At 36.8% G+C, this 26,441-nt stretch overlaps 1 protein-coding gene across 1 annotated transcript in view; it reads left to right on the top strand.

Moving 5' to 3' along the window:
* The window catches only part of ME2 (malic enzyme 2), a 51,751-nt gene extending 34,642 nt beyond the window's left edge, over positions 1–17,109 (top strand). The window contains exons 11-15 of the mRNA XM_060121289.1: positions 183–379; positions 6,087–6,189; positions 13,009–13,079; positions 13,579–13,677; positions 16,241–17,109. Of these exons, the coding sequence (XP_059977272.1) occupies positions 183–379; positions 6,087–6,189; positions 13,009–13,079; positions 13,579–13,677; positions 16,241–16,408 (638 nt within the window). The 3' untranslated portion in view covers positions 16,409–17,109. The remainder of the gene's footprint in view (positions 1–182; positions 380–6,086; positions 6,190–13,008; positions 13,080–13,578; positions 13,678–16,240) is intronic.
* Positions 17,110–26,441: the final 9,332 nt, after the last annotated feature.

The following is a 26,441-nucleotide window of genomic DNA, read 5'->3' as shown; positions in this document are numbered from 1 at the left end:
TATCTGGGGTAGACAATAAATATTTAAGTGAAAATTTTTAACATTTTATTGTTTCTCTTTTCAGATTTAAGATTGAAATTATCTCAGCAATGCAAAATCTTATCTTTGTAATGGGATAAGCACAGGTCTTATCTTTACCTGTGCTTTTGTTGTGTTGTTATAGAAATGCTATTGATGAGAAGGCTATGTTTTACTTGTAATGAAGTTCCTTTTTTTCCCCCCTTATTTTATTACAGGAGTTGCAGGAGCTGGCCGACTTTTCACTCCTGGTGTAATCAAAGCCATGGCTGATATCAATGAGAGGCCTGTAATATTTGCATTAAGTAATCCTACAGCACAAGCTGAGTGCACAGCTGAAGAAGCATATACACTTACAGAGGTATTAATAATAGTATGAATTGGTTATGTCTATTATTTTCCCTCTATTAGCCTATTAGTTATACATTCTTGAATAATTCTTTTTATGGTTGCTCTAGAGATTACAGCATGTATCCATGGATCGTCAAATTCTGATGTAAATTATTGCTTGTATCAATTCTGGAAAGCAGTTACTTTATATATCCATTTTAATACCCTCAGGCCTTTTGTGCTATTGTTGTGCATTTTAATTCTCTCTATATTTTAAATCCCCAAAGACATTCTTTTTGTTTTAAACAAAAATTATTCATTTTGATTTACCTACATTTTAATATTTTCTATTGCCATTGTGTCCTTCATGCATACCTGTGCTTCTATCTAGGATTATTTCTTCTACCAGAAGAACTTATTTTAAGTGTGGGTCTGATGAATTCTCTTGATAATTTCTTTATTTTGCCTTCATTTTGAAGGATATTGTTTCACTCTGCATGTAAGTCAGAGTTGGTAGATACTTTATTTCAGAACTTTGAATGTATCGTTCTTTTGTTTTCTGACTCCTGTTTTCTTTTTGATAGACCATTTTGTCTTTGGTTTTAAGCAGTTTTTCTACTATGGACTTAGGTGTGGTTTTCTTTGTATTTATTGCACCTAAGGACTGTAGAGCTCCTGAATCTGTGGCTTAATGTCTTTTTGGACACATTCTGTCTCTTCTCTTGTAGGACTCCAGTTATGTGAATGTCAAGACTTTTTCACCATATCTAATATGTCTCTTACACTATTTTCTATGTATACCATCCTGTTTGTTCTCTGTGTTTCAATCCTGTGATTTTCTTTGGACTTATCTTCCAGTTTGCATATTCTCTTTTCAGCTGTGCTAAATCCGTTGTTAGGTTCTTAATTTTATTGTATTTTTCACTTGTGGAATTTTATTTCATTCTTTCCATAATTCATTAATTTAGCGTCACAGACTTAAAATCACGTATTATAGAAATAATCAATTTATAAATACTACTTTCTTGCCCTCACATGTCATGAAATAATTGTTTTTACCCTCTTCACATGTATCTTCACCATCATAGGGCCATTCTTTTGAGTCATGTGACAGCTCCCTGGAACAAATTTTTACTTTCATCTAAATTGTTTAAAATTTAGCTCTTTTGAATTCTTTGACACTGCCACTGGGTTATATCCCAGGTAAAAGTATCTGCTTGTATACTGTTAGGACAGTTCTTTTTCCCTTACTGTTCTATAGAGATATATTTGTAATCTCCACAATGTAATCACTTCCTGTATTGTTCTTGCAAGTGATCTTTAAGTGACTCTAGGAAGTGATTTTTTTCTTTTAAGTTGGTTACAATGTTGTGTTAGTTTCAGGTATATAGCAAAGTGATTCGGTTATATACTTTTTCATTTTTTTGTATTTGTTTCCATTATAGGTTATTACAAGATATAGAATATAATTCCCTGTGCTATACAGTAAATCTTTGTTGTTTAGGAAGTGATTTTTAAACCCTTGTTTACAGTGATATATAGGAGTAGTAATTGTTAGGTCATACCCTTGAGAAAAATTAATAAATTTTATAAATGTTTTTGTCTCTATTAAAAGTATTTTATTATGGAAAATTTCAAGCATATACAAAAGTAGAAAGAACAGTATAATTAACTCCCATGTACCAATACCCTGCTTCAAAAGTGATCAGCTTATTGCCAATCTTGTTTCTTCTACATCTTACTCACCTTAGAGTTTGAAGCCAGTCTCAGACATATCATTTTATTATAAATATTATAGTATATCTCTCAAAAGTTAAGGATTCTTTTAAAAATATAATCACAGTATTATCACACCTCACAATTTTAACAATATTTTTTAATTACTTATTTGATTCTTTTGTATAGCTTTCAGTTCTCTGCTAAAATTTTGTCTTGTCATTTAATTTCTTGAATATATGAATCATAATTAAGGTTAATGTCTGATAGTAACAAATATCTCACTCTCTGTGAGTCCATTTCTATTATCTGTCTCTCTTCTTGGTTATCCAGTTCTTGTCTTTTTGTAAACCTAGTTTTACTTCTGTCTTTCACTTCCTTATTGAGTGCTAGGTAGTGTGGATGAAGGATAGTAGCAATAATTTGAGGCTCGGAATGAAGTTACCTTCCTCCATAGCAGCTTTGCCTTTCCTTTTGGAGGCTGTTAGTCTGGGGCAGCTCCATGTAATTCAGCAGGATGTGGTCCATGGGAGGCCTCATCTGTTTCCACAGTTTACGTTTTCTCTTGGGTATAAATCAAAAACCTTGGGGTATTTTTGTGTGTGTGTGTGTGTGGTACGCGGGCCTCTCACTGTTGTGGCCTCTCCCGTTGCGGAGCACAGGCTCCGGATGCGCAGGCTCAGCGGCCATGGCTCACGGGCCCAGCCGCTCCGCGGCATGTGAGATCTTCCCGGACCGGGGCGCGAACCCGTGTCCCCTGCATCGGCAGGCGGACTCTCAACCACTGCGCCATCAGGGAAGCCCAACCCTGGGGTATTTATCAGCACCCCTCACCCGTAGTGGTCTCTGAAGTATACTTTTTCTCTCTCTGTCATCATGAGACTCCTGATAACTTCAGTGCTCAGGCACTCAGCCACAGATTTTCCTTTTGAAATCACTCACCTGAAGGAGGAAAGCTTCAAATGCTGGGCCCAAATACCTTGCTTTCCTCTTTTTTTGGATATTGACTGTCTCCACCTCCAAGCTCTCCCTATCTTGGTAGCACTCCCACTTCCTTAAAACATATTTTTAATATATTTTATCCAGTTTTTCTCATTGTTACCAGAGGGAGAATTGGTGTGAAACAACCTAGAAGACTGTTGCCAAAGTAGAACTCTCAGAACTTTCTGAACTTAATATTCACGCTCTTGATATATTTAGCATTGTTTTTTTCTCATTGTTACAAATTTTATTTTGACACATATATTCTCTCAAAATTCCTTTTGTTTCTATATTGCCACTTTGTGTTAGTCAAAATAAATTTGCTTGACTAGTGGCTTCCAACAGTTATAATAATTACTGAAACTTCTAATAATTATTGAAATCTTTTCTTTTGAACTCATCCACAAAGTCAGCATACAGATATATTAAAAAAAAAATCAGTCTCTTTAGTATACTGTCTTACTTCTTTACCAAAGAGTTGTATTACTATTAGCTTGATTGCTCATCCTCTTCACCTGTCTTTACTACTTAAAACTAATGGTTATTGCCCCCCAAATTAAATCTTAGTCTTACACAAAGACTAGTTGATAAATATACTCCATGTATTATGGGTCTTGGCATTTCTAAAATATAAAAAATTTAAATGTTTTGGGCAGTAGTAGTATATCAGTAGAAGACTTCAAACATTTAAGAATTTTATTTTTTGAATAAATGTTATTGTAATAGATGTACACCGTTTGAATGAATAAAAATTCCTCAAGGAAACCAGTTTGACACACTGTATCAGTTCTGAGATGCAAATTTTCTCACAATTTTTATAACTTTGAAATTGTGTTATCTCTTAAAAATGGTAAAAAAGCATTGTGTCATAGTTTAATTTTACATAATTTTTTTCTTAGTGTTACATAAAATAATGGCATAAATGTATGTATTTGTAGTTACTGCTAAAACTTTAAGTGTCCTTTTGTTTTTGGTGGAGGGATGTCTCAGTGCTAGTCTAACACCCTCTGCTGCTTAGGGAGAAAAATGCGTTTAAAAAAAAGTGTTTTTATATTTTAATGGCCAGTTGCTCAAAGAACAAAGAATAGGCTAATCTGGACTTCAGAATGAGAATACTGTTATCATTAAGGTCTTGACACATTTAAGCTATAGGTTGATTATGAAAGAAGAAGAATTAAAAAAAAAAAAAAGATGGCCTGTTGTGACCACCTAGAGGGGTGGATTAGGGAGGGGGACAGAAGAGGGGGAGGATATGGGGATATATGTATACATACATATAGATGATTCACTTTGTTATACAGCAGAAACTAATACAACATTGTAAAGCAATTATACTCCAATAAAGATGTTAAAAAAAAATGGCCTGGAGAAGATGAACTGCTGTTGAATCTTGCCATTCTAGAGAAGATGCCCAAGATCTTTCTAAATCTCCAAATTTACTGACATGAGGATATAACATTTTCCCCATAAAGAGCTATATTGTATAATCCACTTTATAAATCTATTAAAATTAATGGTGGCACAAAAATAACCTATATTATTATATACATTGTAGTAACTCGTATGGCATTAACCATGATCTTCAAAGAAACAAAATTTTTGTCACAAATAAAGCTAGGCTTAGAACAGGTAGAGAATGGTAATAACTATCTGTAGAAAATTCTATAGCTTTCTGGAGTTGTAGGTCCAAGACACTCACCTGTGCCCACCACTGGCACAGTTGACTTGCTTCTACACATAAACCTGAGATCATTTTGAAATTGAAAGTATGTCTTGTAAAAGTAATAATTACTACACATGGTAGATCTTCAGGTTGTCCAAAGGGTCAAATTCTTGAGTGCTAAATCCACTAATGCCAAGGGTCTACTATATTTCAAAGAATAATCACTCTTGCTATAAGACACATCTGTAGATGTAGGGAAAAGATAAAGTATTATCTAAACACTTAAAATAACTCTGTCAAATGTTTAGGTGTCATGTCATTCTGTGCATCCTACTGTGTGGAGATAGTTCAGCTTTCTGTGAATCACCTTTTAACTTCATCTAAGTAGCTGTTTAAACATGACTTCCTTTAGTTATACCTCAAGTATTCCAAGATAAGTTATCCTGTTTGAAAACTATTGTTTTCTTGCCTTCTTTTTTTTTGGTCAGGTAGGGGTGCGACAGATGGAATTTGTGGGGGAGAATTATATATGAAGGATTTATAAATTAACCTTCAGGTACTTTTCAATTCCATGGGCACCAAATTCTCTTAGAAATACTGAAGGTGCTAGTAAAATGTATTATATGCTGTTATAGAGCACAGTACTAAAATTGGTGGATACAACAAATTTGGAGACTTCCTTTTCTTTAACAAGACAACATGCCATGTTTTTCTGGAGTGACTGTGGTTATACCATATGCCTGTTCTATAAACTTCCTATCTAGGGGGCATTGTAGCATAATAGAAAACCATGGGTTTTAGAGTTATAAAAATCTGGATTCAAGTTTAACTGCTACAGTTGTGATGTGTGACTTTTTACAAAGTACTTGGAAATATTTAAGCCTTTGATTTCCGAGATTTTTTAAAAATATATATTAGTGAAATGGAGATGATAATCTCATAAGCCTTCTATGTGGGCTAAATTAACTGAGTTAACACATATAAAGCACCTGGTACAGAGCCAGAAACAGCAGATGTACAGTAAATGGTAGCAGTTTAATTTTTGATGTTTTCCCCTCATTCACAGATGTTTATAGCAGTCTTTATTATTAGGGATGATATTTTTTTGCCATCTACATTTGTTAAGTTTTAAAGGAAATAGAAGTGTCAGGTTTTAAAGAATTTATTAATGGACTTTTTCAACTTTGAATGCTTGCTATGCATAAAACAAACCTTATTCTAATAAGGATTTGAATGAGAGGATTATGTTTTATAGTAAATTATGCCTGTTTTGCAAGTAGTATATTGGTCTACTACAGGGTTTAATTTTGTTTTAATTCACCTCAATTTTCTAGTCCACATAAAGTAACAAAATTGAGGTTATTTCATTTCTCAACAGGGAAGGTGTTTGTTTGCCAGTGGCAGTCCATTTGAGCCAGTGAAACTCAGTGATGGGCAAGTCTTTATACCAGGTCAAGGAAACAATGTATATATTTTTCCAGGTAAATGCCACCATTATTTATGTTATAGAGTAATCATTAATAATTACATTAAAATTCCTTATGAAATTCTTGAGAATTTAAGATTTAAAAAACAATGGTATTTACAGGATTTTGCTATGAATGTACAGGAAAACTCAAGGAATTCAGCAAATCCAACTTGCTCTATTTCCCCTAAAAATTTATTTATTCATACCGTTCATTAAATTTGTTTTTATTATAGAAATAAAGTAGTACATGGTTCATAAAAATGCAAAAGGAACAGAATGTTAAAAAATTATTTAACCTATCTCCCCTTGGTACCTCCTTATCATACTTATCAGCTATAACCACTGTGGTTTCCTTTGAGTTTTTCTGATGGTTACCATCATGACTGGCACACTTCTCCCTTATCTCGATTCTTCCAACTCTAGACTGTATGTGTGAACTTCCAACTGTGAAATCTAAGTAATAGTCCACACGTAATACCTAATACCTCCTAATACCTTGCTTTCTCTCTCTACCTGTCAATTTCTATTACTACTTTTAGTTTTCCTGGTAGTTACCTTTATCTCTGTATAATAAAGAGCTTTTGTAAGCAATTTAAGACAGTTTTTATTAGCTTGCCATAGTAAAAATGAAAAAAAAAATCTGGTGTTTAGCTTTCTTATCTCTTCTTATTTTATCTCTCAACTATGGTTGGTATTTCTACATTGCAGAGAAATTTTTGAAACTTACATTGTGTTCTGTTGTTTTCCATGTTTTGTCTCTGGATTGATTCTGAAATTACATGATTATATGTTACTCATGTCTAAACAAGAGTGTGGTTTGATAAATACAGTAGAACCTGCAATTCTAGATCAACAAAACTTTTGACACTCAAAGTCTTTTAAGTGTCAAGTATAATGAATCCTCCTCTAATTTCTTGCCAGCTTCCTTCATTTCATCCTGATCCTGCCCCACAGCAAATCATTTCTGTGGTGCTTCTTCTCTCTTGCCCATGTACACTCTTCCTCTTTGTGTTGGTCTCATTTTTCTGGAATACATCTTTGAATAAGTTTTTTTATGAAGCATGGATGAAAACTGAGTTTTTATGTATCTGAAAATGTCTTTATTTTGTTCTCTCGCTTGATGGTTTGGTTGGGTAGAGATTTGTAGATTCAAAGTCATTTTTGTCAGACCTTTGGAAACATTTCTCCATCACTTCCAGTGGCCAGGGTTGCTGATGAGAAATCTGGTGTCAATGAGATTCTCATTCCTTTATACCTACTAGCTTTGTCTCCCTAAAAATGTTTCAGTGTTTTCTTTACCTTTAGATCTCTGAAATATTAGTGGGATGCATCCAGGTTTGGGCTTTATTTCCATCATGCATGTCTGCAGGTGGACCAATTCACTATATTTTCTTTTCCAAAGGATTTTTTGTTCTGTCTTCCCCCCCCCCTTATTTCTTTCCTTTCATTATTTCTGTTTTTCCCTTATGGAACTTGTGTTAGACCATGGTCAAATCCCTCTGTTGCCCTGACTTGTAACTTTTATTCATATTTTCACCTCTTACCTTTTTTGTTCTTTAATATGGGGGATTTCTGTGGTGTTTGTTAATTTATCTGTATCTGTTTTGGTTTCCTTTTTCCTTTTTTTTTTTTAGCACTTCTAGTGTATGTTTTGTTTCAACAGTCTTTTTCTATTGAAAATTTCAAACATATACAAAAGTAGAGGGAAGAATGAAATCCCATGTTCCATTCTCCCACTTTTTGGCAGTTATCAATTTGTAACCAGTGTTATTTAATCTATACTCCCACCCACTCCACCTTCACTGGGTTATTTTAAAGCAAATCAGAGACATCATATAATTTCATTAATAAGTGCTTCAGTATGTGTCACTAAAAAAAATAATTTTTAAAAAATTAAACATAACCATAATAGTGGTATCACACCAAAGGAAATAAATAATAATTGCTTAATATCATATCATCAACTCAGTAGGTTCAAATATTATTTTTCACTCTCAATACCTTTTCTTGTCATAGAATAACTTTTTAATAGCCACTTTTTTTTTAAGCTTGCAGCATCCTTTCAGATCTCTCCTGAGAGTTATTAAGATTCTTTTAAATATTTCTTCCTTTGTGCTGTTTATTTTCCAGAAGTTTCTGGTAATCCTTAGTTTATTCATTTTAATGAAAGAATTATGTTGAGTAAAATAGTGATTTGGCATGAATTTCCTTTGTACTTGTGTCTTTCTCCTTGTGGGCCTCTCCCTGAATAACTGACCACAGGCTCTAAGATTTTAGGACAGATTTATCGCACACATAGGCTGGCATCAAGGAAGCACGTTATTATAACTGTTGTTAAAATAAAGATTTTGGGCCTGTGAATATCCTAGTGCACTTTCGTCCTTTTTCTAGTGCACTTTCCTCCTTTTCCCCCCAGCAGAGTGGTTGTGTAGAGTTCTGCTGTGCTTGTCTCTTGAAACCTAGCATCTGTAACAGAAACTCTGCCATCACTGATGATCCCCTTGTAGAACTTGATAATGTTCAAAATCAGTCTGTTCCATCCAACAGTATTTCTCTGGCATAAAGACCATGAAAATAATACTTCTCTGCTGATTTTAACAAAGCCACTTTTAATATCGTATTTGACTAACGGAGAATTCGGCAGTTGATTACTTTTATATAACATTTCAATGTTCTAACTTTATTAATAACAGTTATTAGGACTATAAATATAGACAAAAGAATGACTTGGTAGCAGAGGTTAAAATGGGCTTAAAAACAGGATTGGCCAAAAGAACGATCAAAAAGCAGTTAAAAACTCAAGGCTTTGGAAATGTTTGAATTACCTACTCCAGCAATTATACCTGGATGAACAACACAATTAAAACCTAAAAGGGCCAGAGCCTTCCTAATCAGGAAGAAGTGACTTAGAGGTAAAGCTGTGCTTTTCATGGAGAGAGGTCAAGAGTTGGGAGTCTGGCACCTGTAAAGGATGGGATGCTAGTGAGCCACCTCCCACTTTGGGCTGCAACCTTAAAGGACTGTACCTTGGAGTGTGGGTATAGTTTGCACTTGAGGTGATCTGGAAAACCTCAAGCCTTTGTTTTGGCCTACCAGCGCCCACAAGTGCCTGGCAGAAGCAAGCAGAAGTCTTCTCTGGTACAAGATAACACTATCCTATTCCTCAAGTTACTTTTACAAATAAATTTTCAAATACAACCCTAGTTAAGAAATAAAAGATAATGAAGCACATAAAGAGACAAGCCAACACAAGCCAAAAGTAGCAGATACAACAAAAAGAAAACTCGGGAACTCTAAATATCAGACAAGTGCTATGAAACAAATACGCTTATTATGTGTATAGGATAAAAGCCAAGCTTGAGAAATTCAGCCAAGTAACACTAAATTCTGCAATTGAAAAATACAATAAATTAAGAACTCAGTGAATGAGGCTTACAACAGATTAGACCAAAGGAAATTAATAAACTGGAAGATAGGCCAGAAGAAAGGATCCAGAGACCAAAAAAGGGGGGAAATATAGAAAAACAGATATATACCGTTAATTGATATACATCTAATTGAGGTCCCAGAGAAAGAAGAGAGTAAGTAAAGCAGAGGCAATAGTTACAGGCCTCATGGCTGAGAACTGACAGATGACATCACTACACAATATTCAGGAAGCTCAGTGAAATCCACATGGGATAAGTAAAAAGAAATCTACATCCAGTAACATCCTTGTGAGGCTTCAGAAAACAACAACAAAGAGAAGACTGTGAATTCAGCCAGAGCAAACAGATTTCCTTCAAAGGAATAATTGTCAGGCCAACTGACTTCTCAACAGCAACAAGAGGCCAAAAGACAATGGAGTGACCTGTGTGAGTGGTTTCTACAAAATACTTGTGAAGCTAGAGCTCATTACACAGTGAAAAGCCCCTTCAAGGATTAAAACAAAATGAAGATATTTTCAGAAGAGGAAAAAAAGAGGATTCACCATCTGCGGACATGTAAGAAAGGAAAGTAAATTCTAAAGAGTATTCCTTAGGCAAAAGACAAGTAATCCCAGCTAGAAGTTCAGAGATGTAGGAAAGAATGAAGAGCAAAGAAAGTTGTGAATGTTTGAGTTAAACAAAAGGAACGTTTTATGTGTTGGGCAAAACAATAATGACGTGGGATTTTGAAAGATATAGAGACAAAATTAAAAGGCACAATAATAATAGCTTATCGGTTACATAGAGTTAAACTGTTAGGAAATCCTAACTTCCATTGTCTGGCAGGAGGGCAAACTAAAAATTAACATGAAACTTTGATCAGAATGCATGTTATAAATTTTAAGATAACCACTAGAAGACTAGAAGAACTTCCAAACTATGATAAGAGAATATTAGGGGAGGAAATGAAATGATTTTTTTTTTAATCCAAAAGGCAAGAAAGAATAGGAAAGGGAATATGGAACAGACAAACGTAAGAAGACAATAGATTTTGCCCCAAACATTTAATTAACTACATTAAACGTAGATGGAACGAATATTCAACTTAAAAAAAAATTATCTAGAGGCTGGGTTAAAATAATGAAGCTATTAACCACCGTGATCCTCTTCCCATCCCTGAGTAACTGAGTTACCATACTTCCCCACTCTGGCCAAAGACTGCTGGGATACTCTTTGAATAGTGTGAAACCCCGAATAGGGTTTGCCGTATTCGTGCTCATAGCAATCAGTTTTTTAAGTTCCTAACTCTTACATATGAGAAACACTCAAAGGGAGGGATTTTAAGGAAAATCCCTTATATGAACAGTTTATTTCATAAAAAAAACTAAATAGACAAACAGAAAAAAGGAGTTTAGGAAAAAACAGATTATGTGGGGAAATGGAATGTTAAAAAAAAAAAAAACTATCAGTATCCTCATGGAGACAAATATTCCAGACACAAGACAGAATTTTATTTTTAAAAAAATTCGAAAACAAAAATGAGCTCTGGAAAATGAAAAGTTTTGTAGGAGGATTATAAGAAAAAGTTGAAGAAATCATCTGGAAATAGAGCAAAGATCAGAGGATGGAAAATAAAGAAAAGAAAATTAGAGGACTAGTCCAGGAGGTGCAATATCAGAAAGTAGGAATTTCAGGGAGAGAGAACAGAAAAGTGGAGGGAAGGAAATTATCAACGACTTCATGAACATTTCCCCAAATTGCAAGACCCAATTTCCAGATAGGAAGGGCCCACCTACCAAGTGCCAAATATGGTGGGCGAGAGTAATGCACCTCAAGGCACACATTGTGAAATTACAGAACATTAGGTACAAAAAAAGATCCTACATACTTCCAGAGATGCAACAAAAAGATAATTGTTGAAAAAGGATCTGGAGTCAAATTGGCACCAGACTTCTCACCAACAATGCTGGAAGCTGTGAGGTATTGAAATAATGCCTTACAATTCTGAAGGAAAATTATTTCCAAATTAGAATTTTAAACCCAGACAAACTATCAAATAAAGTGGAAGGTAGTAAAACCGTGTGTGTGTGTGTGTGTGTGTGTGTGTGTGTGTGTGTGTGTGTGTGTTGGGGTGCTGGCGGGGGCTCTTCAAAAATGCAAGATTTCCAGAAATGTATCTCCTATGCACTGTTTTTCAGAAAACTACTGGAGAATATATCCTACCCAAAAAAGGGAGTAACAAAAATACTAGGAAGAAGTGAGATTTAGGAAATGGGCTCAACTTAGAAGCAAAGGGAATCCCCATGAAGATGAAGAGAGTTTCTAGGATGACGGCTCCATATCTGGAATGGAGAGCAACCAAGCCAGACTGGAGTTTCAGCAGAGATTTATTCTCGAGGATGAAATTAGAGAAATGTGAAATAGCTGAAATTACTAGATGATTTAGACAACTAAATGAATAAGTGTCTCAGCATGAAATAATTTTAAGTACCGAAAAATCAAAGGAAAAAGCAGGACAATAACCTTAGGGAAAACAAAAAGGCAGAAGAGGAAAAGTTAGGATATAATGTTAATACACGGCTCAGCTGTGAAGAGCACTTATGAAGTCATAATAATATAAACACTGATTCAACCAAAATTATGCTCTAACTATATTGGTAAGAGGGCTGGAAATGTGCAAGAAAGCTAAATACTTATTTCCAACAGGAAGGAGTCGGTGATCTCCAAAACTCAAAGTCAATCAGAAGAAATAGAAGCAAACTGTGAGACAGAGAAATACTAAAATAATCAGCTAAAAGAATTAAAAGTAGTTACTTCTGCAGAGCAAGAAATGGAGGATTAGAGATGGACTGGGAATTGATTTTTTTTAATTCAGTATCAACATTTTTTTTTTAATATTTATGTATTTTTGGCTGTGTTGGGTCTTAGTTGCAGCGCACGGGCTCTTCCTTGTGGCGCATGGCTTTCTCTAGTTGTGGCGCGTGGGCTCAGTAGTTGCGGTGCATGGGCCTAGTTGCCCCACAGATTGTGGGATCTTAGTTCCCCAACCAGGGATCGAACCCCCATCCCCTGCATTGGAAGGCGGATTCTTAACCACTGGACCACCAGTGAAGTCCCGGAAATTTATGTTTTTGTAACAACTGTTGATGAATTGTATGCATTTGTAATTTTGATAAATGTGAAAACTAAATTGAGAAAAGCCATTTGATATTTCTAAAATTGTTTCTTCTAATAAGTAAGAATTATAACAGTTAAAGATCACTTAATTTTAGTGCTCAGATTTATCTTGCCTGCTTCACTGTTTGAAGGGGCTGTTTGGGGTAGGGGTGGGTTACCATTAATTTGCTTTAAATCTAGGAATTTATTTGGCTACTTTCATAATTGGAAGTGACCTTACTAAGTAAACTATTTAAAATGTATTCCAGGTGTGGCTTTAGCTGTTATTCTCTGTAACACCCGGCATATTAGTGACCATGTTTTCCTAGAGGCTGCAAAGGTAAATGTTTTAAATATTGTTTGGTTATTTTATAAAGGATGAATTATAAAGCTGAATGGATCTTAAAAACAGAGAGAGAATGGGTTAAATCTGCCTTATGAGTGGAAAGGAAGTTACTCATCCGTTGCTTTTTTGATTTACCTTCTATTTTGCATAAAATTAATTTATCATTTTTCCAGTGTTGGATTGTAAGCTATGAATCTTTTCATAAATACTGTACCTGTATTACACATATCTGAAAGTAACATAATTGTGACAGCATAGATAAAATGTCTTTAAATCTGATTTTTTAAAAAGTCTTTAAATCCGGTTATTTCTTTACTGTTTAGTGGTAAACGGTTTTAATTTCTGCAGTGGTTTAAGTGTATTCCTGCTAGAAATAAGGAAAACATGTTACCTGTATTATTCTCTGCTCCCCCAACCCTTTCCCCATTTTATTAGTCCTTATTATTCTGTTATTTAAGCAAACAAAAGTAAAGTTCTTTTTTTTTCTCTTCAGGCTCTGACAAATCAATTGACGGATAAAGAGCTAGCTCAGGGGAGACTTTACCCGCCGCTTGCTAATATTCAGGAAGTTTCTATTAACATTGCTATTAAAGTAAGTAATAATTTATACCTCTTCACATAAATTTTAATGGTGTTTTCTTCATGCAAGTAACACAAGTTCATTAGAGAAAAATCAGAAACATTTAGAGGGTGCAAAGAAATTTTAGGTTGCTCATATTCTTACTACAGAATATAACTCACATTTGTTGCCTTCTATTGTTTTTTCTTCCCAAACACATAATAAAAACGCACACACATGCAGTCACCTGTGCCTGTTTTTAAAATTGGTTTCTCGCTGCGGTTTTTTCCACTTAATATACTGTAAGCCTTTCCCCAGGTAAATCAATAATAATTCTCATGATCACTAATGCTTCATGGAATTCTCTTTGTTATATCATAGTTTGCTTAACCATTTCTCTATTTTGGGGGACATTTAAGCATCTTTCGTTTTGTTAGAAATAATACTGTAGTGAACATCCTTAGATAAGTCTTTATGTGCATTTGTGATCGTTTTTTCTTAAGATAAATTTCTAATCCTAAGAACAAAAGGATTAACATGCTAAGGCCTCTGATACACATTGCCAAATGATTCTTTTTTTTTTTTTTTTTTTTTTTTTTTTTGCGGTACGTGGGCCTCTCACCGTTGTGGCCTCTCCCGTCGCGGAGCACAGGCTCCGGACGCACAGGCTCAGCGACCATGGCTCACGGGCCTAGCCGCTCCGCGGCATGTGGGATCTTCCCGGACCTGGGCACGAACCCGCATCCCCTGCATCGGCAGGCAGACTCTCAACCACTGCGCCACCAGGGAAGCCCCAGAATACCTTACTATTGTAAAACAACTGAAGAATTTAGAGCCCAGAATTAGGATGAATAGAGTTCAACTTGAGAATTACAGGATATTACAGGTGGGACAGATTTTGGGATGTATCAGTTGGTTAGATTACTGGTGTGTCCGCATGAAAGGTAGTACATGGGGAAATAAACGGAGATCTGTGCTGGGGTTGGTATAGGAGCAGAGCCCCCAGGATCGTCTCTCTTCCCCCTCCTCCTCTGGTGTCCTGAGGCTTTCCTTTTTAGGAGCCACGGGATTAGGTGAGCAGACAGTGCTGTGTATCTGTCGCCCAGCACCACCCACAGCCACTGGGCAGCCCCATATAGTCACCGGTCACCTGCCACATGCCTGCTTGATCAAGGACGACTCCCTCCCATCTCAGGCCTTGCCCCCAGCCTTCTCTGTGGGTACAGATATGTTTCCTACAACAGACTGGGCAATACAGTTGACCCTTGAACAATGCGGAAGTTAATGGCCGACCCTCTGCGCAGTCGAAAATCTACATATAGCTTTACTGTTGGCCCTCAGTTTTCCGAGGTTCCGCATCCACAGATTCAACCAACTGGGGATCACGTAGTACATATTTAGTGAAAGAAATTCACATATAAGTGGACCTGCACAGTTCAAACCCGTGATGTTCAAGGGAATTCTGTCTCAAAATAGAGTGAGGTTGAACTCCTAAGACCAAGGACTATCTTGGTCTATCTAATTCCCTTGGAATTAGTTCCAAGGGAACTATCTAATTCCCTTGGAATGGGAATTAGAGGAGGAGAAAGACATAATTGTTTGATTTTTTTTTTTTTTTACCACGTATCACTGCATTGTTTTAAAGTTAAAATTAAACCATAACTTGAGAACTTAACTAGATGACAGGCACCATGCTACCCTGTGCGGAAGCTCTTCATACTACCCCATCTTACATCAAAACAGAGAGTCACGGGCTTTATCTTCACCACCAGTCATTGTGTGTGGCTTGCCACAAAGATCAGAAATTCATTCAAGCCAGTTTAGGTGGGAAGTAACCTAGCTTAACTGTTCAGGGTCTGGGACCTAGAATCAGAATGCTTTGGGTTTGAAACAACAGTTCTCACTTTAAATAGCTTGGGCAAGTTACTTAAACTCCTCAGACTTTTGTGTGCTCATGTATAAAATGAGAATAATAATAGTACTTGTGTCCTAGGGTTCTTGGGAGGATTAAATGAGATACCCACGTAAAGCACATAGAACATGCCTGGCACTCAGTGATGGTGGTGGTGAGTTGCCATGTATAGGTTCTAGCCCTAACTTTACTTGACCTTATAGTTCTAGTGTCCAGCACCTGATTTATAATAATTTCTATGTCTTTTAATTCAAGTTCTAGAGGAAAAACATCTGGCTCACTTTGGGTTAGATTTTCACCCTAGCCCAGTCACCTATGACTAGGAAGTAGAGTCTCCTACACACGGTCTCAGCAGGGCGGTGGGGAGGGACACAGGTGGGGCGGGCTACCAAGTAGGTCTGCTGGACCAACACACGGTAGAGCTTAAAATTATTGAAGTATTAAGGAAATGCTGATAATAATTCGGGGGGGGACTTTAAAGTCACTTTAAAACACATTGAACTTATGGTGAGACTGCAGATGTTTTTACCTTTTAATAGTATGTGAATGTCTTGAAGTGAGTCAAAGTAATGTTATTTTTTATTATGAAAAAAACGCCATTCTTCCAAATTCATTACTTTGTGTTTTAATAATACTTTTTCTCTTAAATGGGGAGTCTACACAGTAATCTTTTTTATTTTTCAGGTTACAGAATATCTATATGCTAATAAAATGGCTTTCCGATACCCGGAACCTGAGGACAAGACCAGATACATTCGAGAAAGAATATGGCGAAGTGAATACGATTCCCTGCTGCCGGATGTGTACGATTGGCCAGAGCCTGCGTCACGCCCTCCACCAACAACGGAATAGAAGCACACCACTGATAAACACTTTCCATGCTTCAGGGACTCCTTTCTTCAGACAAAAAGAGAGGACGTTCTCAAATTTATGGGTTTTTTCTGTGTTTTATTCTCCCCTACCACTTTGCTTATTTTTTCCCATGAATCTCCACTTCTGTCTGTACAGGATGGACCTGTTGACTACATTGTTAATGCCCACCTGCACCCTGAAATCAGATAACCATTATGCTTTCATTCTGATTTGTAGCTCATACCACATCAGAGAGATTAAAAAGATACTTGCGAGTGTCTTCATTTGTGCTCCTGTTCACTCTTGCCAAAGTATTTGCTATTTACTATTATAGCTAATCATCTTCTCTCACCCAGTTCTTCTAGGGCTACTAAAATAGAAATTTACTTCTGTGGATATGAGTACAGAATTTTGGGAAGAAGCCAAATTTAACCAAATTCTAAGGACAAATTGTCAGTATCTAAAAATGTCCTTTTATTTCTGCTTCATTTTACCTTCATGCTCTGAAATTCCTTTTTAGTAGATAGATCAGGAAAAATCTACTCTATTATGTATTTTCTGGGACTAAACTGAGGCTTAACTATAACGTGGGAGAAATGTGAAGTACTGCCGCCTTTAGACAAATAAACTAGTCATTGTTTTCAACAGTGTATAAAAATCTCAGTGTAACTTTTTAAAATAAATATCTTAAATTGCTTCAATTTTGCTCTTTTATTGCCCAACGAGAAATTCAGGTTTGCTTATTATAAAAAACACATATTTTTATTTTCTTCTAGATGATTCTAAAGAAGGGGTATAGGATACTTGATGCATAAATTATGATTTTTGACAGCGTGTGACCTAACAGATTAGCCATATGTTTCACATCTAAATGAGTCATATTTAGACTCATCTATGAGTCTATACCCTTATTCCAGTAGTGATGCTCTTTATTACTTGATATAATTTTGGAATGTTCATATGATACATTCCTTTAACTGTCATTAGTAGTGACAACTCTTTCTCCATTGAAGATGGATTTAATTGTTTGAAACCACCAAAATTAATTTAGAGCTAAGTGGGAATGAATAAAGCAGGTGTTCAGACCAGTAAATGTCATTTTTAATCCCAGTAAAATGGGTAGTAACTGGCTAGTGAGACCAGTTTTCTTATGTGGCTTACACATTGGAGAGTTCCTACAGAACAATCCCAAACATTTTGAGAAGTAGTATTGCTATATATGAGCCTAACATAGTTTGCTTTGGGGGAACAAACAAAACTTAAATGCCCATTCTAGAATATTAACTACGAAAAATTATTCATAGCTACATATCAGTGTGCACATTATTTGATATTTCCCTCCACAGTCCTTGATATGTTAGGTGTGATATTCTGCAGGGAGATAAAAAGGCTTCATTTTTATGTTCCTGTCTCCTTTTACCTATAGGTAGAGATTGATTCACAATAATTTTGAATATAATTCAGTGTTTTTAAGAATGCTCAAAATAGCATTGCCATTTGGAGTATGGGAAAATGCAGTTGGTTAAATCCACTTAATAGATGAGTAAAGTCAGAGGTATGTTATATCATCAATCTGTTTTGTAAAAAAAGCAATCAGGTCACAATTGTTTTTTTCAATTAAGGATGAAAGGTTTATGTTTCTCATATTACCTTTGTCAAAACAAAATCATCCACAAAAATATTTTCTGTGAAATCTTGATTTTAGTTTAACATTACAAGTAAAATAATTACAGACCTGTTTTTCACCTAATGCTTATTGAAGACGGGAAAATGTAGAATTAAAGTAATTTTACTAAGATGTTTGCTTATTAAATATGCCTAATACAGTATACATGGAAATTAAAAATATTTTAAGGAAAAAACAAGGCCAAATGGCATATAGCCTGCTTGCTTAAATAAGACAGAAATCATATTTATACTTTAGAAGCTACTTATTATGTGTTATTTACCAACCAGTATTTTAAGAAGTAACAGTCTTTTGGATACAAATTAAACTGTTTTAGTATATAAGCTAAGAATACAGGCAGGAGCTAACAGCATGGTGGGAAGGGAGGTGGCATAATGGCAGCAAACTGGAAAAGAAATGGACCCTCTATGGAAGCTTTTACCCAGCGAAAAGGTAATTAATTTGAAAAATAGCAATGGACAGTCATTTTTATTCCTTTGAAAAAAGAAGAAATTCTGTAGATTAGTCTGTCACATTATTTAGTGGGAAAAGTGAGAATACATAATTTTCTAATCTGAGACCACCCACCTGTACTGTGAAATAAATTGGATAACTAATGAGGGTAAGGTTTATTGACTATAATGGGAAAAGTGTTAAAGATTTTGGTTAAAACCTTAAGGGATGGATTCTTAACCAGGAAGTTGCCACCAAGTCACTGTGAAGCTTTAAAATGCAGATGCCTCTGCCTCCTCCTTTAAGGCCCCCTGGACCACCTGGAGCAGGGCTGTGGCAGGTGTATTTTCAGTAGGTCCCCAGGTGATTCTGGTGCACACACTTCCCCTCCCCTCCCAATCACTGTCTTAAAGTGGATGTCCAAATCATGTGGAGAGCTAACTAACTCCTCCTGCTGATGCGGTGGGTCTGGGGTGGGGCCTGAGATCCTGCATTTCTGACAAGTTCCCAGGTGATGCCCGTGCTGCTGGTATAGAGCACACACTGAGTGGCACTGCTCCAAAGTACTGAGTGTGGTGTGCGTTTAAGTTTAGTGCTCAGATAGTATATACTTTCTCTGAAAAAGAAAACTGAAATTCTGTTCTTTCATCTATTTTTTGTTATGTATAACTTACCTAGGATGTTCATAAGAACAAAAATACAGAACTTTTAAACAGCTTATTCTGAAAATATGTAAATAGAACACTGTTCAATTCTAAATTAGATTTTAAATATACCTGTTAAGGAAAACCTAGCAACTAGTTTTCATTTATAAAAGATTATCAAGTGGACATTTGTTCTCTGTTATTATTTGTCTTATGATATGACTTACCCTATCCTTTGTCTTTTCTTTCTCTAAATTATCAGCCTCTGGAGAAATGAGATTCTACATTCTCCTTTGATAAGGAGTTGCTAATGAATTAAGACCAAAGCATAACAATTATCAAGGGGTATGGAGCATTATTTACTCTCAGATAACTGAGAAAGCCCAAAGGGGAGAGTAGAAGAGTGGGAGAAGTCTTGCCTTAGAAAAAATACTTCATCCAAATGCTCCTGTTGCTTTTCCCAAGCCCATTCAGTACCCCTCAAAAATAACCTCTTCAAACTTTGAACAGCTCCAAGGTTGAATTCACCAAAATGGAAGCAGCTCTGTTGCGCATACATACTTGAGAACATTAATATAAAGCTCAAAGCTCTCTACTGGGATTCCATTTAAAGGGACTGTCCTAAAGAATGAAGTAACACCAGTATCGTAATTCCTCTCCACAGGTGCAGGTACATTGCTGACTTTATAGAAAATGGCAGAGAGATTCATTATCTACTTTGGCTCTCAACTGATTTATGATTTGTACTTTCATGTACATCTAGATGTTAAAATGAAATAAATCCTCCACAGACAAGCTAAATAAAGTAACATACTTAATATTTAAAATATTCAAGACAATTTTACTACAGAAAACTTACGTCTTATCTGAAGTCAAGATGTTTTAATATAAGTGGACAAAAAGCTCAATGCTTTGTTCCAAATTTTATAAATTAATCTGGGCCTAATTAGGACAGGACTCTTATTGCATAATTCCCTTAATCCTTGCCAGCAGTTTCTCAAATAAACCAGTGATTAGATTTTAAAATAATAATGATTTTCGTTACTTGGGTATGGAAAATAGTGCCTCTCAAAGAGAAAAAGTCAGGGTCTGGAAATGTGTACAGAGTTCAGTGACGTAAAACACAAATTAAGTCAAATGACTGGGATGCTTTGTATATTTCTGTAACAGCTTTTTGCCAGTAAACTGACTCTTTGATATGGCTATTTAATCAATCCTGTTTTTCCCAAATAAAAACTTATTTTCCACTTTGCTCTTTGGGAAATTACCCCTACATTCAGCACACTTTTAAAAGTTTTAAGACGAAGGGGAAATTTATGGGTATATACTCCCCAATTTTCAGTATGTCCTTTTATGTTTTAGGAAAACTGTTCCCCTTTATTTTCCTAATTTTAAGTGTACGTTCTAGCAAATCATTGATTCCTACATAGTCACTGAATTATCACCAACACGTTAGGTATGTTCAGTTAGCAAATGATGATAAACTAAATTTTATGGATAGCACCTACTCTGCCGGGCATTGTCCTAAGCAGCTTACATGCATTAGCGTATTTAATCCTCACAACCACCTTCTGTCACTGTGCCTCTTTTACAGAGAAGGATACAGATGCTCAGATAGGTTTAAAAGATTTGCCCAAGTTTTCTGCTGGTGAGAGGCAGAGCTGTGTGTCACCTCAGCCCTTCTCAGGGAAGAAGGGCTTCTGTGACGGGCGATTTTATCTGGATCTTAAATACCTTATCTTCAGGAATTGTTATTTCAGATGAAAATTGTTCACCTATTATGATATTAGTCTTAGGTCCTTTTTAACGTGTTTTACCAGTTCATGTGATTTTTACTTTTTCCCATTTATAATTCAAATACAACATAAAACTATTTAATTTGTTAGTCTTAAGCATTTTAAGTACTAGATGTAAACAAAATATTTGGTTTTGAATTTGATAAATTACACCAAAAATTCCAGCTCACTAACATCTATTGATTTGCTAATCTTCACAAAACCACCAACTGCTATCACTCTGTGCAAATCAGTTTCAATAGTGCTTATACACTTTGTATCTTGACATCTACCGATATCGATATGAATTGGAATTGTAAGATATATTTTTAATTATGTCTATTGTATTACATCCATATCTATAACTTCTTCCACTAAAAGGTCATAACAGAAAGTAGTAATATAAAAATGTATGTGTGGAATAAGGAATTTCTGAGATCTATTTTAGCTAAATATTTGACAAAGTAAAATTTCTGCCTAATGTTTTATTATACTTTGCCAAATGACCTTTAACTGAAATTAAAACCATATTTTGCAATTGATATTGTGTTTCCTTTGATAACGTCCCAAGCATTCATTATTGACTTGAAGGAAGCCACACGTAGCAAAAGTCATCGCTTACCCTTTCTCACCTTTGTATTTAAGATAAAGAGATGGAATAAGCCGTCTTCTGGTAATAGCTTATGGGAATACTGGTTTAAGGGGAACGCCTTGTGTAGAGTGTATTTTACCAGATTGACTTACTCCAGATGGTTCCAGTAGTCAGTCTAAAAACTTCCTAATGGTGTGAACTGTTTTCTTCTCATTTGTTATAAATTTCTTCTCATAAATTCTACTGAGATGTGTGTATTTTCTTTTTTTAAATTGAAGTATAGTTGATTTACAATGTTGTGTTAGGTGTACAGCACAATGATTCAGTTTTTATATATACACACATTCTTTTTCAGATTCTTTGCCCTTATAGGATATTACAATGTATTGAATATAGTTCCCTGTGCTATACAGTAGGTCCTTGTTGGTTATCTCTTTTAAATATAGTAGTGTGTATCTGTTCATCCCAAACTTCGAGATGTGTGTATTTTCTTAATAAAATTTTCATATGCATCAGAAATGTATGACCTTGTTTTTAAAGGCTGCTGTATATAGGGCACTCCTAAAACTTGGTATTATTTTAAACCTTAAAACACATGCACGCTGCAGAATACTTGATCCCTTGGGACTATGCTGTTAGACTGAAATTCACTGTGGAGCTAGTCGTGCTCCCCATTTTTTCATTTCCTTCTGTTTGGTTCCCTACTCCCTTTCTCTCCTTAGTTTGTTTAATCAGAGGAGTAAAGGAATGAGTTCTCATCTCTTCCCCCTACAGCATACAGATTCTAAGACCCTAACGTTAGAATACTAAAGCAGGAAAACTATGTTGATTTTGTGATAAAGGGGGAAATGGTATAATAGCTCATACTTACCGAGTATTTCCTTCAAGCCAGGCACTGTTCTAAGTACCTGATACCCATTTACTCATTTAAACTTCACAACAACCTTATGAGGTGTTAGGTACTGATATTTTCCCCATTTTACAGATGTAAGGTCTGAGGCGCAGAACTCTTAGGGTCACATAGCTACTTAAAATGGCAAAGCCACTATTCAGAGCTCTTGCGTCCTGTTTTGACAAAACTCCGATCCTGTTTAAACTACATTCTCCACATCCTCTGAGCACAGGCTGAGCAGCACAACATGGCTATAGAACATCCCAGTGGTGCTCAGTCAAAATCACCAATTTCAAGACACCCTCAATGCTCCTGGCACTTGCCCGTCCAGTGATTCTGATATCTTCCCTGCTGTCAGATTCCCTGACGTCCTCCCACACCCTTGCTCTCAAGACAGCTTTGCTTCCCATTTCACAGACAAATAAGACGATCAGAAGAGAATGTCCTCAAGCTCCCCTTCTCCCAATCTCCCCAGGAACCTTGAGAAAGTGAAAAGCAGCAGCTCCTAACTTCCAGGAGCTGGCCTGATACTAGGAACTCACAGCTAGGCCTCGGCCGGTGCTCTCCTGTTGAATGGAAACCATCTCACATCAGACAAGAATATCGACATCAGACAAGGCCGCTCTGACCACAATGGATCAAGGCCAAAACAAGGCTACCCCACCATCACGTCTACACACGGACAAACCTAAGCATTGTCCAAACCACAGAAATAACCTCCCTCGCGCCCTCCCCCCGGCCCCCGCATCCTGGCTAATATGCTTGATTACAATACTTTACCAATGACAGTTTTAGCCTCACTCTAGTCTGATTCCCTATAGAAAAGGTTTATTGAGATAATCAGTCATACGTGTGTCCCTGCTTCCTGACAGCACCCAATCCAGAGTGAACCCCGGCTTCCGTGGGCCCTCTGCAAAACTACCCAACGAAACCCCGAATCCTGTAATAGATGCTTCCTAACACACTCATACTGGCACCCCAGAGTTCCCCATGTGTGCGCTCTCCCCGGCTGCAGTGAGTGATAAACCCAACTTGGTCACAGTTACAGCTGTGCTCCTGGTGCTTTTTGGCTGGAGGGCAGTGGCAACCTGCATCTGCATCCACATGCTTAGGAATGGGCCACACTCCTGTCAGCCAGGACCAGCCCCCCACTTGGGCATGAGGTACCATCTCCTCTCACCTGCTTAAGGGCCTTGCTCATCAATTCTCCTCTCTCTGCATCATCCATTTTCCCTCTATTGGATCACTGTCATGCTGACTGGGGCCGGAGGACTCCTGACCCTTCTCCCCCTCCAGCTATTGCCCCAAGTCACTATTCTTTAAATCAAAACCCTTCAATACTTCCTCTATACTTCCTGACTTCCATTCTTCTCCTTCCACTTGCTCTTGAACCTCTCCAATCAGGCCTTCATAGCCAGCATCCACAGAAACCTACACACTGCCAAATTCAAAGGTCACACTTTTACTTTAATTTTACTGGATCTGTAAGCATTTGTCACAGTTGATCACTCCCTCCTTTTCATTGTTATTATTTTTTAATATAGATATAATTTCAAACTTATAGAAATGTTGCAAGATCAGTGCAAAGAACTCCCAAGCGCCTTTACCAAGATTCACCAATTGTTTATATTTTGCTCTATTAGTTTCATCATTCTCTCTCTCTCACTATATAAATATTTATTTGCTGAATGATTTAAGAATAAATTGCAGACATGATGCCCCTTTATTCCTAAGTACTTCTGTGTGCATTTCCTAAGACCAAAGGTATTCTCTCACATAATCACAGAATAGGATTCTTTATGTATAGTATCATGTCATCTGCAAACAGTGACAGTTTTACTTCTTTTCCAATTTGTATTCCTTTTATTTCTTTTTCTTCTCTGATTGCTGTGGCTAGGACTTCCAAACTACGTTGAATAATAGTGGTGAGAGTGGACATCCTTGTCTTGTTCCTGATCTTAGAGGAAATGCTTTCAGTTTTTCACCATTGAGAATGATGTTTTCTGTGGGTTTATCTCTGTGCTTCCTGGACTTGGGTGGCTATTTCCTTTCCCATGTTAGGGAAGTTTTCGACTATAATCTCTTCAAAGATTTTCTTGGGTCCTTTCTCTCTCTCTTCTCCTTCTGGGACCCCTGTAATGCAAATGTTGTTGCATTTAATATTGTCCCAGAGGTCTCTTAGGATGTCTTCATTTCTTTTCATTCTTTTTTCTTTATTCTACTCCATTCTTCTGCTTCAGTTATTCTGCTATAGATTCCTTCTACTGTATTTTTCATTTCGGTTATTGTATTGTTCATCTCTGTTTGTTTGTTCTTTAATTCTTCTAGGTCTTTGTTACACCTTCTCGATCTTTGCCTCCATTCTTTTTCCGAGGTCCTGGATCATCTTCACTATCATTATTCTGAATTCTTTTTCTGGAAGGTTGCCTATCTCCACTTCATTTAGTTGTTTTACTGGGGTTTTATCTTGTTCCTTCATCTGGTACCGAGCCCTCTGCCTTTTCATCTTGTCTTTCTGTGAATGTGGTTTTTGTTCCACAGGCTGCAGGATTGTAGTTCTTCTTGCTTCTGCTGTCTGCCCTCTGGTGGATGAGGCTATCTAAGAGGCTTGTGCAAGTTTCCTGATGGGAGGGACTGGTGGTGGGTAGAGCTGGCTGTTGCTCTGGTGGACAGAGCTCAGTAAAACTTTAATCCGCTTGTCTGCTGATGGGTGGGGCTGGGTTCCCTCCCTGTTGGTTGTTTGGCCTCAGGCAACCCAACACTGGAGCCTACCTGGGCTCTTTGGTGGGGCTAATGACAGACTCTGAGAGGGCTCACTCCAAGGATTACTTCCCAGAACTTCTGCTGCCAGTGTCCTTGTCCCCACGGTGAGCCACAGCCACCACCCCCTCCACCTCTGCAGGAGACCCTCCAACACTACCAGGTAGGTCTGGTTCAGTCTCCTATGGGGTCACTGATCCTTCCCCCTGGGTCCCGATGTGCACACTACTTTGTGTGTGCCCTCCAGGAGAGGAATCTCTGTTTCCCCCAGTCCTGTCGAAGTCCTGCAATCAAATCCAACGAGCCTTCAAAGTCTGATTCTCTAGGAATTCCTCCTCCCATTGCTGGACCCCCAGGCTGGGAAGCCTGACGTGGGGCTCAGAACCTTCACTCCAGTGGGTGGACTTCTGTGGTATAAGTGTTCTCCAGTTTGTGAGTCACCCAGCCAGCAGTTATGGGATTTGATTTTATTGTGATTGTGCCCCTCCTACCATCTCATTGTGGCTTCTCCTTTGTCTTTGGATGTGGGGTATCTTTTTTGGTGAGTTCCAGTGTCTTCCTGTCAATGATTGTTCAACAGTTAGTTGTGATTTCGGTGCTCTCTCAAGATGGAATGAGAGCACATCCTTCTACTCTGCCATCTTGAACCAATCTCCCTGTAGCTAAGTTTTTTAAGAGAGCTTTGAATTTCTTTTACTTTATATTTTGATTTTATGACTAGAACAAATGAGCTGTAAAAAGTTACGAGATGATCAGGAAAATTTGAACAGTGACTGTATATTTGATGATGTTAAGGAATTATTGTCTTTGTATGATAATATTATGGTTGCATTTTTTAAAGTCCTTATCTTTATATTTATATACTGAACTATCCACCATCATTATACAGAGATGATTTTTTTTAAAAAAGAAAAGATCCTTAAATGCTTTTAGAAGTGTTTATGGAAAAAATGATACTGTGCCTGGAAATGAAAATAATCCAGGGTTTTTTGTTGCCTTTGGAGGGGCAGGGGTTCTAGGTGAAACAAATTGGACCAGGTGTTACTAACTGTTGAAGTTGAGTGACAATTACACATAATGGTTCACTAAACATTTTCTCAACTTTTGTGTATGTTAAAAATTTCCCATAATGTAAAGTTTTAAAAACGAACAAAAAGCACTGTCCGGTGTTCTCTAAAGCTATAAGAACCTCTGAGGAGTTGTAAGAAACCTTGATTGGGGTATGGGTGGTGGGTGGCAGGAACCAGCCAG

Source organism: Lagenorhynchus albirostris, chromosome 14 (genome assembly GCF_949774975.1).
Source record: "Lagenorhynchus albirostris chromosome 14, mLagAlb1.1, whole genome shotgun sequence".
Taxonomy (NCBI): domain Eukaryota; kingdom Metazoa; phylum Chordata; class Mammalia; order Artiodactyla; family Delphinidae; genus Lagenorhynchus; species Lagenorhynchus albirostris.
Note: the sequence above shows the minus strand (reverse complement) of the source record. Positions and strands in the feature narration are given on the sequence as shown.